General features: G+C 42.2%; 1 protein-coding gene across 1 annotated transcript in view; it reads right to left on the bottom strand.

Moving 5' to 3' along the window:
• Positions 1-18331, bottom strand: part of LOC109530269 (collagen alpha-1(XXI) chain-like) — a 35217-nt gene that overhangs the window by 6542 nt on the left and 10344 nt on the right. The window contains exons 18-25 of the mRNA XM_019893863.1: positions 12328-12363; positions 11030-11074; positions 10903-10947; positions 7356-7409; positions 6616-6687; positions 6287-6322; positions 4344-4388; positions 1088-1120 (exon numbers count right to left, since the gene is read on the bottom strand). Coding sequence (XP_019749422.1) covers positions 1088-1120; positions 4344-4388; positions 6287-6322; positions 6616-6687; positions 7356-7409; positions 10903-10947; positions 11030-11074; positions 12328-12363 — 366 coding nt within the window. The remainder of the gene's footprint in view (positions 1-1087; positions 1121-4343; positions 4389-6286; positions 6323-6615; positions 6688-7355; positions 7410-10902; positions 10948-11029; positions 11075-12327; positions 12364-18331) is intronic.

The following is an 18331-nucleotide window of genomic DNA, read 5'->3' as shown; positions in this document are numbered from 1 at the left end:
CCCGCCTTCGCGTGTTGCCGGGGCCCCTCTTTCTTTTTTTTTTTTTTTTTTTTTTTTTTAATGACTTGGCCTAAAGGCCTCGGTGGAGTCATCATATGACTGATAAAACAAGAAATTTCATGGTGGCCGAGACTTGAGCACGGTACTGTCAACAGCAGTCGCATCTAGGATCGATCCAAAACAAAAATATTTTGTGTCAAGGGTACTACATGCATCTCTTTTTATTTATTTTTTCAATGGAAAATGGCATACACTTTGCCTGAATTGTTCGATTGACATTTTGCGTATTGGTTGTGTCTGTCCACTGCTTGACAAATGAATTGTTTAATTATTTTGAACGAATTATGATGATATGCACCTTACGATTTTGTTGCTTCGACCAAAAATTGACATGTCCTGATCATAAAATATGACAATAATGTCATTTCATGAGTAATTACCACCCCTACTGTGAATGTGAGCAAAGTATCAATACAAAATATTTGATTTTATTTTTCTGTAACTTGCCGATAAGTGGTGGGGACTAACTAACATGGTACTAGAGACGATGCGAAACACTGAATCAGGCTCCATCCAGGTTGCAATCGAACATGTCATTTCACAATTTCCACTGGAATTGCTGCATGCGACGACCTAACTATCTAGCAAATAGGTTTTTCCCCTCTTTCGATAATGTGGTGACATGATCGTTTAAAAAAAAAAAAAAATTAAAGAAAGCCTGCAGCGGTTATTTGTTCGCCATCCAAAATGATGCAGCCGCAGGGGAGAAGTCTGTTTTATACATCATCAACAAATGAGACAGCACGTTCGCAACCGGGGGAACGCTCGAGCTCCATAAATTTATAATGCTGCAGACAGTACAGTATAAAGTGTTTGCTATATCAAATGTGTTCTGGCTTTGGAAAGAATGCTTTTGTGATGTATATTTTTGCCCGGGGGAAGGTTAGATTTCCCCAAGCCTGAAGGTATTGGCTCTGTAAGTCTTCCAAAGAAGCCGCCGCGCGCAAGCTTGTCAGGGCTCCTCACGGTGAGGCAGAATGAGAGAGAATGGATTATATCTAATACCGCAAAGTCTAATTTGACATACCTCTCCTTCCCTTCCCCTGGGTCCCACTTGGCCCTGATGCAAGAAAGAAAAGAGAGCAGAGAGGTTCGGGGGATGAAAAAGGAGACGGGGAAGAAATGGTGAAACATTAGAAATGAGTGCTTACATATCAAAAGCTGAGACGGGAGTGTCAGAGGAGCGACGCTCGCAGCTCTGCGTTAGGGATGCAGAGCTGCAACCGCCGCACGCGCACACCCGACGTCAAAGCCCTCGGCTTACACAACGTTTTGGATTGCTTATTCCAATGCAATCTCCAACACTCCTTTTGTATTTGAACGTAATGTCATGAAAAATGCATTTGTGATTCTTTTATTCTTTTGAAAACAGCATCTGCCGCGAACACCCATTCTGTCGGGCTCTTTTGCCGAATTAAACACTTGAACATGTCGCCGAGACTCTCGGAGCGCTCAATTTCCCCCCCCGAAAATACCTTATTTTCGTTGTAATGAATCCTTTCTGACGGCGGGTGTCATGTTTCACAAATGACTGTTGCCTCTATGGAGGCCCTTTCATTCACAGGCATGGATCGCAAACATGATTTGGATTAGCGATGATATTGCGAGCGGAAATAATGTCGCATTGCAAATCAAAGCTTGCAAATGACATTTTTTTTTCTAAACAGGCCCCTTGGCGAGTAATTTTATCCATCCAAGTGCTGAAGGAAGAAAATAAGCTTGTTCTGTTCAAAGTATTTAAACATGTGTCTTTGGAGATTACTTTTTAGATTAGATGTTTAATGAACCAATATAGTGGCAACTGTTTGGTAGCAAACACTGAGGCAAGTTCACTCGGTTGTGCTGCGTTGGCCTGAATTTAATTCCCGAGCACAATGCTTCTTGCCTCCCTGCTGGATGATGAACAAAACAAGTGAACTAAAGCAAAAAAAAAAGTCCTTGATGACAACTAAAATGACAACTTCACTCCCATTATATTTGTAACGGTGTCTAACAACACCGAAAATGAATAATACATTCTGATTGTTGTTCCAGTTGTTATGAATTGACTTGAATGCACTCAAATGTCCTGATTCGGAAACACAGAGCTGAATCGAACAGGAAGAGCAGCTGGGGAGTCTTAGCAACCACCTGCGCAGCGCCAACATACAGTCTACGGCATGAACATTGCCTTGAAGCCTTTACGACTCCCGCCTGGAGTGTTCATGTTCACCGGCTGCTGAGCTTCCCCAGTTTGTGGACCCCGCGCGTGTGATTTGGATCGTGACAAGTTGGACCTGATTCACACGGCCTACTCAAAGGCGTCGGCTCGCCCATGCCCGCCGCTGACACTCGGTTATATTTTTTGACTCTACATTTTCACTGGACTACAATGAGGAAAATGACATTTTGCTGCAATGCATGTGAAGTGCTCACGCTGCAGCTTTGTATGGACCGTGTCGGATAACTCAAAAGGCACAGCTGGTCGAAACCGAGGTGGCACAAAAACGTGCAGAAGCTCCCACGGTGAAAATGTCTAAATTGTGTCCAAAGTGTCAAGATTTTGTGTGGCCACCATAAAGTACCAGCACTGTTCAACGGAGCTTCACGGGTTGCCGCTGGAATCTGGCAATGGGGACAAAAGCTCGGGAGGGGCTGATGTGCGAAGAGGCAAGAGGTGTGCGTCAAGCTCGGACAAACTTGTGGAAAAAAAAAAATTACGTTTCCCCGCGTAATCGTCTGTCGAGTTGGAACTCTTTTATTGAGCTGGGTCATGCTGCCCACAAATAGATTCAGCACCATGTGAATCAGGTCCAACGTTTTGGATTCTCACTTCGTCTCGCATTATTTTTGCAAATTTCAATCGTAGCATTCCGCGCTGTTCTAAAAATATCATACTCATAAAAGATTGGGACTCCTTTTATATAGTCTTTGCAGCCGAGAAGAAAAAAAAAAGTCTTCTAAACCACACCGTACTGATTCAGCCGCGTAAGAATTAGGAAGTTTTCCAGAAGACAAATCGTCCTGCACATTTCAGCGGTGACACATTTGTGATTCGCCGCCGATATATTTCGCTTTGGGAGCTTGCCGCATGGAGATCTGGCCCTGCCGCTCAACACCGGCTTTCCAGAGTCAACATTTAACCTGCACACCGAAAAATAGAATCGCTTTACGTTTCTCAGGTGTCACGGCCTTAGATTACACAACTATATCTCCATGCGATACACGTGCCGGCGGCGAACGCAAAAATAAACGCACATGAACTTGCATGCGCACACGCACGTGCACTGATTGGATTCATTGTCTAATCCCTCTCGGGGGATGTGACGATCAATACCGGGGTAATCAATACTTGGACTGGGTCTCAAATGGAACTTATTCAGTGTCATTAGGAAAATAATGAAATACAAATCTTGGCTTGGAAGTGGGAAATCGCAGAACACTCAGAAATGTCTGTCATCTTATCCTCGCGTGATGGAGAGTCATGGCCTCCATGTTTCAAGATTCTACTGTAGACTCAGTCACCAGTGCAAGATGTTTGATGGGGAAAAAAAAATGATAATGATTATATCGTATTCTTTGAAGATGGTGGAATGTAGTTGATATATACGGTATATTTTTTATGAAACCAAAAGTGTACTAAAACATGAAGCTAACTACATGATAGAAACCAGAATAGATTCCTCACCAGACATGATCTGGACGAATCTGCGCTAATTAAGAACATCCCTGAATAATCTGACCAAATTCAGTCATGGAAAGCAGTTTAACAACATGTAACTTGTTAGGACATGTACGTTCATCTGGTATGATTTGCAATACATGTGAGCAATTGGGGTTACTGTGACTGATTCAAGGGCACGTCAGCAGTGGTTTGGGAAGAGATGATATTTCTTAAAAAAGCAGTCCAATTCCCATAATATTGCAGAGACTTGTTTTGTGTTCCTTTTTTTTAAATACCATTTTCAACAAAATTGGGGAAAAAAAAAAAAGAAACAATATGATTGGGGTTCAGCATGGGCACGGTTCCCGCTTTGACAGGCTTTGGGTAGAAATAGGAGCCCCCAAGCCGCATTAAAAGGCTGTAACTCCGAAATTAGGTCTTGAAGACAAGACATTGTTCTTCCGGAGGATTTTGCCTCATCCCCGTGCCCTTGTGCAGACACTTGTTCTCCATAAACTCATTAAGATTCACCCAAACACACATTCCCATTTTCAGTCCCTCTGCAGCAGCAAAAAAAACAAAAAAAAAACATAAGCATTACCGTCACCTAGTGGAAGCAGAAGAAGACGCCCGCACTTACAGGTATAGCTGGAGTTCCCGGCTCGCCATCTCCCCCTCGGTCCCCCTGCGTTGAGACACATCACAATTAGGGAAATGTTTGCGTCTGTTTGTTTACATCCGACGCATACCGTATTTCTTCTTATGTTGTGTTTTGTGTGCGTAGATGAGATAATATATGCAGCAACTGATGGAAACACGCTTGCGTGTTAAAAATGAAATAAAAAAATAAAAAAATGGAGAGACAGAGAGAGGAGAAAAGGTCATGCTTACCTCGAGCAGCCAATAACAGAAACCCACAGAGAGAAAGGATAAGAACTAGCTCGCGGTAACCTTTAACAAACCCGACTCTTTCTGTCTCGTATGTGACTTACAAAAGACACGTCGGCAAGCTCTCATACTCACTCGTCTCCTTCCCTTCCCATCACACGCTGCATCAAGCAAATTTTATCGCATGCTTTGACTTCTTAATTTGAAAGCGAGACTATATCATGCCATCGACTTAAGGTTGGGCAGGAATCTTGTCGCATCGTGATCAGTCCAGAGTTGAAGGACAATTAAGGCACCAACATTGGCTGATTTATTTTCTTTGTTTTCACGGACAAGATCGTAAAGCGCCATACAATTCCAATCATTCTGTTCAAACGGTGCATTGTTTAATGGGATTTTTATTTATTTCTTCATTTTTCATAACATGTATGCTTTTCTTTGATCTACCGCCGCTCACAGCAATTAGCTTGATGTTGCCATGTCGCTCACTTTTCTTCCCTTGTTTTCTCGATGGCGAAAACGGTTTTTTGGTAACAGACCTGTGTGTATGTATTTGTATGAAATGACCCGTGCACTGCTTATATGTGTGATTAACAGTGATGAACCAAATGTAACCGATTGTAGCTAACGGGTGGAAATTCAACAAACAGCCACAAATGAATTGCAATAGGCAAATGTATCGGTATGCTTATACGGTATCTCGTCGATGCATGTACCAATGGCGTAGTATATTATCCGCCTCCTTTTAAGAGCAATAAGTTGGTTCACTGTCCTGTTGTCATGATTCGATGTGTTACTTTCATGAAGGAGGAAAGATGGGCATAAATACTGCAGATAGAGAGCTGGTCCAAAGTACTGCAAAGGCAAAAGACCTCAACTGCCTCCCGGTGGCTGGCTGCGGTACAAGTGTATCCCCACCCCCCTCCCTCCCATCAGTGTTGGCAGATGGGGAAAAAAAAAAATGTAACATCTCAGTACTTAGTGAATTAGAAGGGGATTTCTGTGTTGTCCTATATTATTACAAATGTTAAATGTACATTTTTCAAAAATAGATCTCGACCAAAAAAAAAAAAAAAGTATAAAGTCATTGCTCACAGCCGCTCTCAACGAAATTGTTGTCGAGAAATGTATAAGTTCCTTTCTGACAAGTGCTGTTGTTTAAGCGGAGAAGAGTTCTAAAACCAGTGTTCCGGAACTGTCATTGTCTGTTTCAAAGCTATTAAAAACTTGGCAGACTTTGCTTCTAAATGATGCATGACAGCTTCCCCTGTATATTTTGCCTTTGGTAGGCTTTTTGTGGTGGCAATTAGGGAAATTCAAGACTTGACTTTGCACATGAACGAATACCATGTTCGTACTTTATTCGGCTTGCACATTCTTGTTGTTTCAATGTTCATTGTTAGAGAATGTCTCAAAAACTCTCCAATAACAACAAGTTGTTAGATTGATCGCTTTCGGGATCTGAGTGCTCGCTATGGTGACAAAGTCACTACCTAAGTTTTATGACTCGGATCATGAGCACATAATGCAGTAAAGTGGCGTGGGTCATCAATGTCTCATTTATATGACTATGCTATGCTATGTTTAAAAAAAAAAAAAAAGTGACTCAACGACTATGTTAACATTTCATATGTGAAGTATTTGTCACAAGCAAAAGCGAGTTGCTGAGGAAATAACAAACCAGAAGTAATGTACCTTATTTCCTTTTGGGCCAGGCTTTCCCACTTCTCCCTACAGAAAACATTTATGTTAATACCTACAACAAGAATCCAAAGAAAACAAAACGATTGGATGTAAAACAAGTAGAATTAGAATTATCTATGATGCCCTTTGGTGCAATGCAGCGAGGACATGAAGCCGAATCTACGTCATTAAAGTAAAAAGAGTCATACGCGACATGGAAAACCAAACATGTCGATGCCCCATAGCAAACCAATAAATTATTCATCAAGCTTGAAATTTAAGGCCATCTTTTACTTAAGGCGAAAACAGTTTTGCTCACACGTAGCGTTAGGGACTCTTACCCAATGACCTTTGTACCCTGGATGGCCTGGGGCACCTGGCAGCCCTGGAAAACCTGGCTCCCCTGTTGAGCCCTGGAAATGTACATTTGGAAAAACAAACAAAAAAAAATAAACGTACATTCATTTGGTGGTGTGCTCTTAAATATTTCTACGCTAAAATACGTGCTGAGGAAGCACTGGTATACTGTAGCACAGCCAATCCCTGTGATGACTTCTTAAATTGATCATGCTGAAGTGTGCCTGTTGCATATGGTTGAATTTGAAAAAGAAAGAAAAAAAAAACATTCAGGCTTACAGTTACCGGGTTACGCTTTTTTTAATTTATGAGTAACGGAGCTTAATATGCGTTGGATCACACATCTGTCTCACAGTCGAAGGTGTCCAAGGGCTCTCACGTTCCTCCCAGGTTAAAAACAAATGCATGTTAGGTTCGTTGAAGACTTTAAACTGGTGAACGTGAGTGTGAATGTTTATTTATCTCAATGTGCTTCGTGCGTTAACTGGGGAGGAGTTCAGGATGTACCCCCTCTTCTCCTTTGAGGTTAACAGTGATAAACTCCAGCTCACCCGTGATCTGAGAATTATTTTCCCCCTGAACACATTTTTTTTTCTCCCCTCCAACTGAGTTGTACAGGTTACAGGTCACATTGTTTCGACTTTTTTTTTTGTATCTGCTGAACAGTAGATACTGAAGGTCAGACCTTAGCAATGGAAGAAAGTCTATAATCTGATCAACTCACCTTCTGCCCTGGTGAACCGAGACAAGTATTAACCCGTGCATCAGCGCAGTTCCCCTTGAAGAAAACACACACGGTGTTTGTTAGAGGCAACAACGTAGCATGCAAGTGAGTGAGGGTGGACCATACAGCTAGTTGCATTCGATATAGCATGGTTTAAATGGCCATTTAAAGAGGGATAATAGACCTGAAAATGATCGTAAATGTGTAGTAATTGCACTCCCGGTCCATTACAGGTCTCATTCCTTGTATAAAAGCACCAAAAGCGCCAATCTCAGTATTTCAGCGGAATCCCAGATAGCTTTCTCTATTTTCGACAGAAATACTTTGTGAATGAAATGAAGCTATTTTGTCACCCGATGCTCCGCACAATAACAATTGAGTTTTTGTTTTTTTTTACCCCCCCCCCCATTATGGATTTGCTTCATCTGCAATGCCTCCAATCTGAACATCCTTGCAGCCAAATGACCTCTGTCTTCCAACACTATAATGGGTGCCAACGATTGGAATCGAACTTCCAAAAAGCTCCGCCGACGCCTGCACCGAGCGTGGAAATGAGTTCTTATGATGACGAAATCTAAGTGGATTTTACAACAACACCATAATGAAAACCAAACAGAGATTGTGTTTCTTCTGTGATTAAGGGCTTTCAATAGCTTTTGGAAACCTTTCAATGATGGCATCGATTGATAAGAATGACCATAAAACCAATTGCAAACTTGCTAGTTCACTCGAAACTCATCTACTCTGTTAATTGAAAGTGTCGTAAAGCATTCAGAAAAATGTCACGCAAATGTGCCATTTATTTTGTGCTGGCTGATTGAATTGTCTAATGATGAATTACCATTCTTGTTAAAACAAGCGGGATCGGCCTTCTAGGAAAAAAAAAAACAAAAATCAATTTACTCCACCACCTCCTCCTGTTCCTATCGTGCATCCGCTATCTCTGTGCTGCATCGTGTAAACACACTGAAAAAAAACGGCATGGGGCATTCCAAGGTCATGGACATATCAGCGTGTCGTGCACCTCCTTCTTCAATTGTGATGGAATCACAAGCTCTTAACGTATATTTTATCAATACTATGACTGTGTTGAAGGATTTAGACCCCCAATAAAGGTTGACATGTGCGTCCGTGTGTTTGAATTCCAAGTGCCAACAGAATGGCGATTTTCATATGGTCAAGACAGGCTGACAATTTGATTTCCAAACCGGCTTACTCCATCCCTGCCAAATAAGCAAAATGAAGTTTTCCTCCACAAGAATGTAACATGATTACGGAAGGAGTTGGGGATATTTGAACAGGCTGAGAATAGAGCCGGTCGACTGGGGAGTCCCATTAGCATAATAACTAATGATGACGTTCAACGCACAGACCCTGCGACGATCTTGGCTGATCTCTGCCGGCAGTCTCTGGGGGTCCATGGTAGTGAGGGTGGATATTGGAAGGGAAAGAGGGTGGGGGGGAGAAAGACGAGGGAGTGATGCGAGGGGGACGAGAGAGTAAAGGGATGAGGAGAGGGAAGAGAGAGTTGGATGAAAGAGACACACTGTGCTAAGGGCTGAATGTGACAGAGTGCATGACGGCTTAGTCAGGAGGCACTGGGGGAGAAATGAGATGGCTCAGGTCCACGCGCACGCATGCGCCGCATTTGCATTCTGGCAAAGGCGCACACATTGCCGAATCTTAAGCTACCAAACGGAGTGCTGCATTGAGAGGCCGGCTCGCGGCGGTGTATTTGATGAGCAAGTTGTGACCTCCGTGGTCTTTTTTTTTTTTTTAAATGGTCTTTTTCAATAATGCAGCATTTTTAAAATCTGTTTTCAAATGTCATATCATTTTTTGGTTTACTTTGAGTGACATTATCCATCTGCTGATCAGACATTGTAGATTATTATTTTGGCAAGAATAATTCTAACTGGTCACGACAACAACATCGAAGCAATACGAATCACGAATGGGAACATTGGCAGCACTGTGATTGAAACGCTAAAAATGTTGACTGCCAAAACTTCTAACCTCAAGTGCACCTCGCCCACGCTCCCACCCTCAAACAACTTGAATAACAAGTTTGTGTCTGTAGACCAAAAAAAAAAAAAAAAAACTGTGTGTGTGATGATTGACTCTCAGGGGGGATACCAAGTCGGCGATAATAGTGGGGGAGGGAAGTCTGATGACTGTGTAATCATACAATTTTGATTTTAGGGATGAAAATATGTTAATTGCAGCGGAGCGACACATCTGATGTGATGGTTAAAAAAAAAAAAAAAAGACTATAATTACTCAACTCCACATTGCAGATTTCCATTTAATGTATAAATAAGCAGGCAGGTGTTAATTCGACGGCATAGTTGCTTTTCAGGTCCAAAATGGCTACAATTTAACTTAACTGTATTGCACAGCACGATAATATTCGGACATTTAATTGAAAGGTGAGTTTCGTTCTATTCATCTTTCTCCCTACTTAACTTCCAAAATAAGTCCAGGGACCAAAAAGAGTTTAAGGAAGAACAGCATATATGGCGTTCGAAACACACACAACCGTCCCACCGCATTCTGATCCCTTCAATTCGCCGTAGGATAAAATATTGGAAACCGGACATGCCACTTGATTTATTTTCCATTTATTCGGGTCTAACAATAGCCGGGCCTTTTGGAGTCCGTGAGACTTTGTCTTACACTGTGGTGCGCGCCAGACATCTTTCATGATGTGGTCTGCTGGGCAGCAGCATCTCGACAAAAGACAAAAGCGGGATTAACAAACGGAGTGGTGCGCCAGCTCTGTCCTGAATCTGCCCCTGGACCCAGCGGACGTGGGGGTGTCTAAGAGGTGAACGGCGGCCAAGCTGCCGACCCGCGCCGCGTACTCTGACAGGCACCCACAGTGCCAGAAAGACCCATGGATGCTACGGTAATTAAACATTGCTCCAAGTCATCCTTGGAGCTCGAGCATATTCCAATTGACTGAAAGCGAAAGGTGGACTATTCCTGAACGAGTCAATCAGGGACAGGCAAATATTCACACTCACATTTGCGCCATTTACTTCTACGTAGTGGGTACCACATTTTTTTTTGCCCTGCATGGAAGTCAAACATATTAACTTCACTTTATGTAACACCTCTATTGCATTATCTTGATAGGTCGTGCTATTTTCTCTCACGTGGGGCCATATGTCATTAAAAAAAAAAAAAAGTACTGTGAGGCTGCTTTATTGTCCTGCCCTCTAAGTCTACCACTATGTCACAAGAGGGCAGCAAAGCAGAGGACAAAATGCATAATCATCCACATGGTTCAAAAACATTGGGGAGGTGGACAAAGCAACTGCAGCCAGCAATTCATCCTCATAATGTCACATTGTGCTCGTGCTACTGCCACGATATTATTGAAAGCCTTCACCGATGACGGGCTACACAATTATGCACAATTGTGCTGCCGAAGAGTGCTGGGTTTTTTTGTTTGTTTGTTTTTTTTCCCCCCCAACAATCTGAAAATTGTCAAATAAGTCTTGAAGCTAATTCTTTCAAAACTTCACAGCAAAGTGGAACCAACCGGTGGTCCTTGTATCCCAGGTGGTCCTTGGAACCCTTTCTCTCCCTGCAAAAAAACACAATGGTGCATTTTTTTTTTTAAGTAATCGTCATCATTCTGCCAAGATTCATCCAGGTTTGCCGTTTACCTGAGGTCCACGTGGGCCGGCTTCTCCTGGTGGTCCCTGGACACCCTGATGATGTCAGAGCAACATGTTATGTCATTTTCAAGCCATCGATCCATCATCAAACCATACCACCATATTGAAGGTAAATACTGAATATGAAACTAACTAATAAGAACGCATTTTTACAATTGCATCTTTGTTGTTGTGTTTGTTTTCTTGTGATGGGAATCAGTTTCAAGTGGGCCAAAAAAAACATACCAACAAACTGCAAAGGACAAAAAAAAAAGTGGACATCTTTGGACAATTTGTATTGGTCACTTGTTGTGAATGGTGCCATTCACGTCCTTTTTCAAAAAATAGCAAGTTGTGCAAAACGCGCTCAAACCTTGAACAGGACACATGCAGTCAAGTCTTCAGCGAGGGTCAAGTTAAGTTCAGCTGCTAAGGTTATATAGTGCATTTAAAGTTCATGCTGACGTTCCATAGCCTTAATATCCCGAAAGAGTGGATGCTCGCCACTGAATTGAACTCATAAGACTCCTTAACCTTCCCTCTTCTGATGATCAGACTGCAGCGAATGGACAGCTTTCAGGTGTCTGAATAAAGTGAAGTATTGGGAAAATTCATTAGGTCTGTATATTAGCGAAGAAATAAGAAAGTGTTGGACTAAATACACACTGCTTTCCTTTAAACTAAAACATCAAAGCGGAAGATTTTAAAAAAAAAAAGGCGGAGGGGGATTTGGCTTTGCGAGTTGAGCATTCCAGTCGTTTTCTATAACACTCGGGTGAGATAGAAACTTTCTGAAACTTTGACTTGGGGTGGGGGGGACTTCTTTTTGTTCAGCTCAATGTAAATGTACATTTGCTTTCACACAAACAGGTTTTTTTTTTCTTGTTTGGTGTCGCCGCATCACAGACAGACAGATTTATTTCCTCCACCATGTTATAATTACTTCTGACTGCACCTTGTCCGCGTGCGTAGGCCCGAGACAGCTCTTGCCATCCAATTTCCCAGTATTTGCGTGTGTGTTTGCTTAAAGGCAGGCTGTAAGTGTACCGGTGTTTGTACTGCAAAAATAAAGCATGCGAGTTCTCATGCTGATGTCCTAATGACTCTTTTCCTTCAAATCTCACGTGTGCCCAGTTCACATAAAAATAGCGCGGCGCCCCTCTCCACAAAACGCTGGGTTAACGGCAACTTTGTTTTGTTGACATGTTCTGCAAGTCACGCTCTTTTGATCGCACAGAATTTCATGTTGATTTTATTACACCCCTCGGTGTAATGCAATATGAAATATCGGTCCCCCGTGTACTCACCGGGGCTCCTGGATCTCCAACAGCACCAGGATCACCCTAAGGACATGACACATGTGTCAGCGCTTTTACAAGATGTGCTTCCTGAATAATGTGTGATGATTATCTAAGATTTTGTCGGGTAAGCTTGTCAACACTGCCAAAAAAGAGGATAAGATTAGAAGGACTCATCAAACACATCCTGAGAAGAGACAAGAGCGGGTAGTTTAGAATTAAATGTCGAGTTCCTGTTGCTGCAGTCTGCCCCGTCAAGGTTTGGAAACACAAAGAGCACGAACACGAGACTGACTGTCCCCCGACAGAGGACAAAACGATCCACCTTTTAAATATATAGCAACAAATTTGAGTGTACTGTGTACAAATTGTAGACCCACAATCTGGCAACATATAATTGAGGTGACAAATGTGCCAATAACATTGTTGCTAACATCAGATGAAAAAAATAAATGAATAAAAGGGGAATGCACATGACATAAAACATGACATAAAAACAAACAGTCGTTTTCATTTTGGAAAGATATTCATTTAGGACACCGTATTCATCAGAATTTTATATACAATCGACAAAAATCTTTATGTCTATCAGTAAGACTGTATCAACCAATCAGCTGCCGCGCTTTGTCTCATTTGTGATGAAACGAGCCATCCATCTATGCATTCCCTATAGCTTGCTTGACCTCCTTTGTTCCAAAGTTTACATTCCGTCTCGTCTCTCGTTTTCAACTCCCGCCTCGAGTTTGCCTCCCTGCCGCTAATTCGTGCCACCTCACTGAAAAATGCTCACTACGGACTGCAGAGTATCATTTCATGACTCTTGTGCTGTGACGCACGGACACAGAGTTTGTGGGGAACCTTGTGGCCAGCGGAACAACAAACTAACACATGCCGTACCACAACACGGCGTATAATTAAAGTTGCAACCAGGCCTCGGTCACAAGATTCGACTGCTTGGTTTTGCTCTCCGACCTTTCAGTACTTTTATGTTGTTTGTTGAACAGCTGCAGTATACCATGACTGGCTTGCCGGGGAATTTGTTCCAATGTGCTTCAGTGGCAATGAACATGTGAAACGGGCTTTTAAACGAATCTCATGTCGCTGGAGTTGGGTGCAATCCTACTCTGTGTATTTTGCTATTGTCACCACTTTTAGAAAAATACAATTAAAAAAAAATAGATCTTGTTTAAAAATTGCCTTTGAAAACACTGACCGTATGTATGTCATACTTTTAATCTATTGTCTGTTTTAATGCTAACATATTCAAAGCATGTCTCAGATCACCCTACTGAGCAACTGCGGATGGATGCTGTTTTACTCTCATTTGCGTCACGGACTGGGTGAACTGGAGATGATCCCAAATGACTTTGAGCAAAAAGCTGAAAAAAAAACACAAACAAAAAATACGTACACAGCAACTTAATTCTACGGAACATACGGAAAATAAAAATGTGCAATAATTCCACTGATGGCACTTGCGTAGTACCTGTCTACTTGAATGCCACTCAAACTATACCCTTGCTTCATTTGCCAAGTCGCGCTGACATTCAATCGTTAAGTCAACATTTGAACCCGTCCAACCTATTTACTGAACTGAACTTGAGTAAACAACTAGCTTGTCTTTCAAATAGCCTTACAAGCTTAGGTCAATGGGAAAAATGAATCTACTGTAATTCCATGTCAAACTCAAATCCGTCACCCCAAGGTGCAACATATTAAACGGTGTATTCATCCACCGAAATAAAATGTTTTCCACCTCTTGGGACTTGAAGTCGACCCCAAGGCATTATCAGGTTGTTTCAGTACACAGCTTATAGTATGTGAAACGGCATGGGTATACAGTAAAGGCTTTTTTATTTGATTTTCTGCACACAGTAAAGATTCCAACTTCACCAACCATGTATTTGAAGTTAAAAAAAAAAAAAAATGCGGTATGCTGGCAGGGAAGAAACAAGTGAATTAGCTCTCTACAACATCAGTTTTTCCCCTTCAAAGTACGAGGAGCAGCAGACTGCATAATTATAAAGTCAAGAAGCAACGCAATATATGTCATACGTCTCTGGGTGTGTAAAGTAAGAGCAAATATAGAAGAACAGTGGCACTGGCACTTTCCATTTATTGAACGGACTTTGCTGTATATTGCTCCAGCTAGAGAGACGGGTTCACATGTTTCGGGTTAAATACTGTCCACTGGAGCTGGAGACCTGACATGAGCATTAATACATTGAAAGGGCAGCTGAACAATGTATAACCGTGCAATACATTTTACCTGCTTTGCTTTACGGCATGAATAAAAGGTCACATCGGTTTCACTTTCCTGCCCTTTATTATAGTGTGGCAATGGACTGCGCAGATAATCAGACTAAAAAGCTTGCCCATATGTGGTTGGAACGATGTGATGCACGTTACCGCCACCTGCAGTCCTGTGCCAGTAATGCCCAGCTATAGCTTATGAAGTGCCCATGAATTCGGTTTGGACTTTAGTATGCAAGGCCAGTATCTCGTTCTCATGATTATCACCAACGGCCTTCATGATATCTGTAATTAATTGCTCGACTAATTAGACTATGGGACTACAGTTAAGTGTTGGGTGTATTGTCTCTTGTTCATTTGGAGAATATTGCTCATGTTTGCACTCTCAAACGTATTTGCGTTTGTATTAATGTGTTGTCCTTTGGGAGCTATACAAAGGACTTTACATTATCAAGCCATCCCCCGGTACGACTATTGGTGTGATTAATTCATCATAAATATTGTACTGAAAGTTATCATTCTTCAACTTAAATGTGTGTTCTGTAAATGTCCCGCGAGAATGTTTAAAAGTCCTGAACTTGATTACTTCCAATGGATATTGTGAAAAAAATTACTAAGAATTTGACAAATGACATGGGCAAAGAGTGTTTTCTGAAAAAAGCAACTCGGCTACTCCTTGTGGAGGCTTTATAAGAGATGCAAATGGGATACAGGTTGGCGGTGTGTTACAAATCGAAAAGTTAGAATTGCTCTGGACTCTGAATCAGGAGACAAGAAAAGAGTTATAAAAAATATTGTCATTACACTAATTTGCCCCAAAAGGGACAAGTGTTACTTTCCTAAGCAACATAATTTCAGGCATTCAACATTTTCCCAAATTGAGCGTTTGATCGGTGGAGAAGCCCCCCCAAAAAAACAAAAACCGTTTGATCAGCTTCAAGTTGCAAAGAGGTTGTAATTGTACTTGCATTAATTACAAGAGGAGTGGAGATAGAGGTAACATCTTTCTGTCACATGGAATGTCAAAAATGTTTAATAACAGAGCTGATCAGCTTTCTTGACATTCCGGTGTTTGCAAGCTTTGTGATTTTACAGTGGGAAAGCAAATAGATGCATACATAGCATGATTAAAGCCAACGTTTCGCACCTTATATGGTGTACTCAAGTTCAAGCCTCATTAAGAGTCAGTGGAGCCCTTCATGAATGGGGCCAGACATGTTTTACAGTTGACGGGAGATTTTTCTTCAGGCGATGCGTTTGTTTGATCTGGCAAGACTGACTTCTGGGTGTTCTTACAAACTTGCAACAGCTAAACTAGTAGCAAGGCAAGTGGATTCCAGTCAAAGTTGGCTGCGCAGCCTCTGAAAGCCACCTCAACATGTTGAAATAGGATATCGAGTGGTATCACTCGCAACTACGGAAATCTGTGTCTGTCGTCAGTTCCGGGACCATCTTGTCAACTGGACATTGCCAAGCCATAATGGCCAGGCTGTCAGGAAGCGTGATAAGAGTCCAAGATTTCACCAGTGGCTCATTGTGGTGACATTCTTTTCATACTTTATCATAAAGAATAAGCAGTGTAAGCTTCAAATTGCCGTGTAACTAAACCGAGCAAAACTCCAACATCACATTCTCCCCCTGTAAGCAACCTGACAGATTGTTCCATTGACAAAGTCAAATTGTACCGCCACTGTGAAAACAGCAGCGCGTTTCCTTCACTGCGACTCGAGGAAAATGCAACTGCTTCTCTCAGTTCGGCGCGTGTACTCGGAAATGAACTGAGTCTTTGTTGGACTTGCGGGGGCTTCGGCTCACCTGTGCTGGATTAAAATTCAGATGGCTCCAAAATAAATGTCAACAAAATTGGAGGGAAAAACAAAACATGCACCCTTCACACTTCAAGTACGTCCAACCAATGTTTGTTTGTTCACTCAGTTCAGTGTCAGTCCAAGCAAAACGTCGAAATTACATAAATATCCACTGTATAAATATTCTATCCGTCCATCCATTTTCTAGACCACTTATGTTCATGAGAGTCACAAGTGTTATCAACAGTAAAATAAAACACACGTGTACAGTAAAATCACTTGGTCTGAAGACAATCCAGACCTAAGTATTAAACTACACTCAAGAGGCAATTACAGTGCTGCTATCCACGTGATCTGCTCAGAGCAGACCGGTTCCAGTAAATCGTTAGGGTGTTTAATGTTCCCTGACCTGGGTGCAGAAAGGCATCTTATCTGTTTATTGGTGTTTGTGAGGCAGCGCTGGTAGTGTCTCGTGCTGTTCCAGACAATGAGGATTATCGTGTCCCTTTTGTACGGTTCCTACAAGGCTCGACTGGGCTTATCGGAGCGGCCATCTGAATCTGGAAAAAGTCACCCGACTTCATGTTTGAGCTGCTTAAATATAATTCACAGCTTCCGGTGGCTAAACTATATGACATTGGGTCAGCACAGGGCTTTTCCACACTGTGACAACGAGGCACTCTATAACAGCCTCGTGAGCGCAAAGTCCCGGTCCACTTGTCAGCCGTTACGTCCGATTTATTCATTTATTTTTTTCACTTGTTCTTCCACTCTTCTGGTGCTTCCACCTTTCCACACTTGATGTGCATGCACTCATGGTTGACTATGAGGCACTCTAAAGCGGCACTCTAAACACCGGGAGTCAGAGTTTGTCTTTTTTTCTGTGATGTGTGCTCACTCATTGTCGGCGAGGCGCTCTAAAGTGGTCATGGCAGTGAAAGATCCAAAGAGAAGCTGCATTTATGGGGTGTACTCACTGCTAGATTGCTAAGCGCACGTTGCAATTGTGCCAGAATCCATCATGCAAACAAAGAAGCTCAAGTTCTTAGATGGTGAAGTAGGGGCACTGTTTTAGCCACGCCCAGAAAAAAATAAGAAAAAGACAAATCCTAGAGCCCCACAATTGAGTTCTACATTGTTCTCAGTCTTTGCGCATTTTCCAAAATTATCTTCCAAAGTATGTATCATGAAGCACATCTCAGAATTTACTTTACAGGGACTTTAAACAGTGATAATTGCATTGACATTTTCGAGATTTATATTATTCATGTTTTACTTTCCACTCGGGGCTTCTGTACACCATTCTCCTTTCTGGTGTAAAACACTTCCAGATTCCACCGGGGGAAACACGGTTTATTATGATAGCAGGAAGAGTCCCAAATTACTGAGTAGGCTTAGGCTGCTGTGGTAGAACACTCCGAGGAGTTCAGAGAAGGCCGAAAATAGCGGCGCACACATGTAACAAGTGGGCGCACTCACAGATGTCTCTGTGTGTGCTCTGATTTCGTCACTTGCTGTTTTCGAGTTGCTCATACTGAGTGTAGCCATAGAAGAGTCACGTTTAGTTTCAGCGATTGACTACATGTATGTGGGCCAAACTCTTGGCCATCCGCGGCATGCAGCAACATCCTCACCGCTACCCAATGCCATGAAGTGAAGCTGCATAGCAACTAAAAAATGATGCTCTCCCAGCAGCAGGACCGTGAGAGATGTTTCCTTTTGATTTCCAATCATTCCGACCTTTGATCATAATGACCCCAAACAGCCCACTGATGCATGATCATGACGAGTCCCCGTTTCCACCTGCATCAACATTCTGAGCGGAAATGTAGCACGACTGCGGCCAAACACAACATCGTGACAGTCATTATCTTGTTTTTCCTCCCACTTCAAATACCACCAAAGGTGAGGTGATAGGAGGAAACAGATACGCATACACGCATATACAACTC

This window comes from Hippocampus comes, unplaced genomic scaffold, assembly GCF_001891065.2.
Source record: "Hippocampus comes isolate QL1 unplaced genomic scaffold, H_comes_QL1_v1.1 scaffold348, whole genome shotgun sequence".
Classification (NCBI taxonomy): domain Eukaryota; kingdom Metazoa; phylum Chordata; class Actinopteri; order Syngnathiformes; family Syngnathidae; genus Hippocampus; species Hippocampus comes.
The sequence above is the reverse complement of the archived record's forward strand: the minus strand, read 5'-3'. Positions and strand labels throughout refer to the sequence as shown.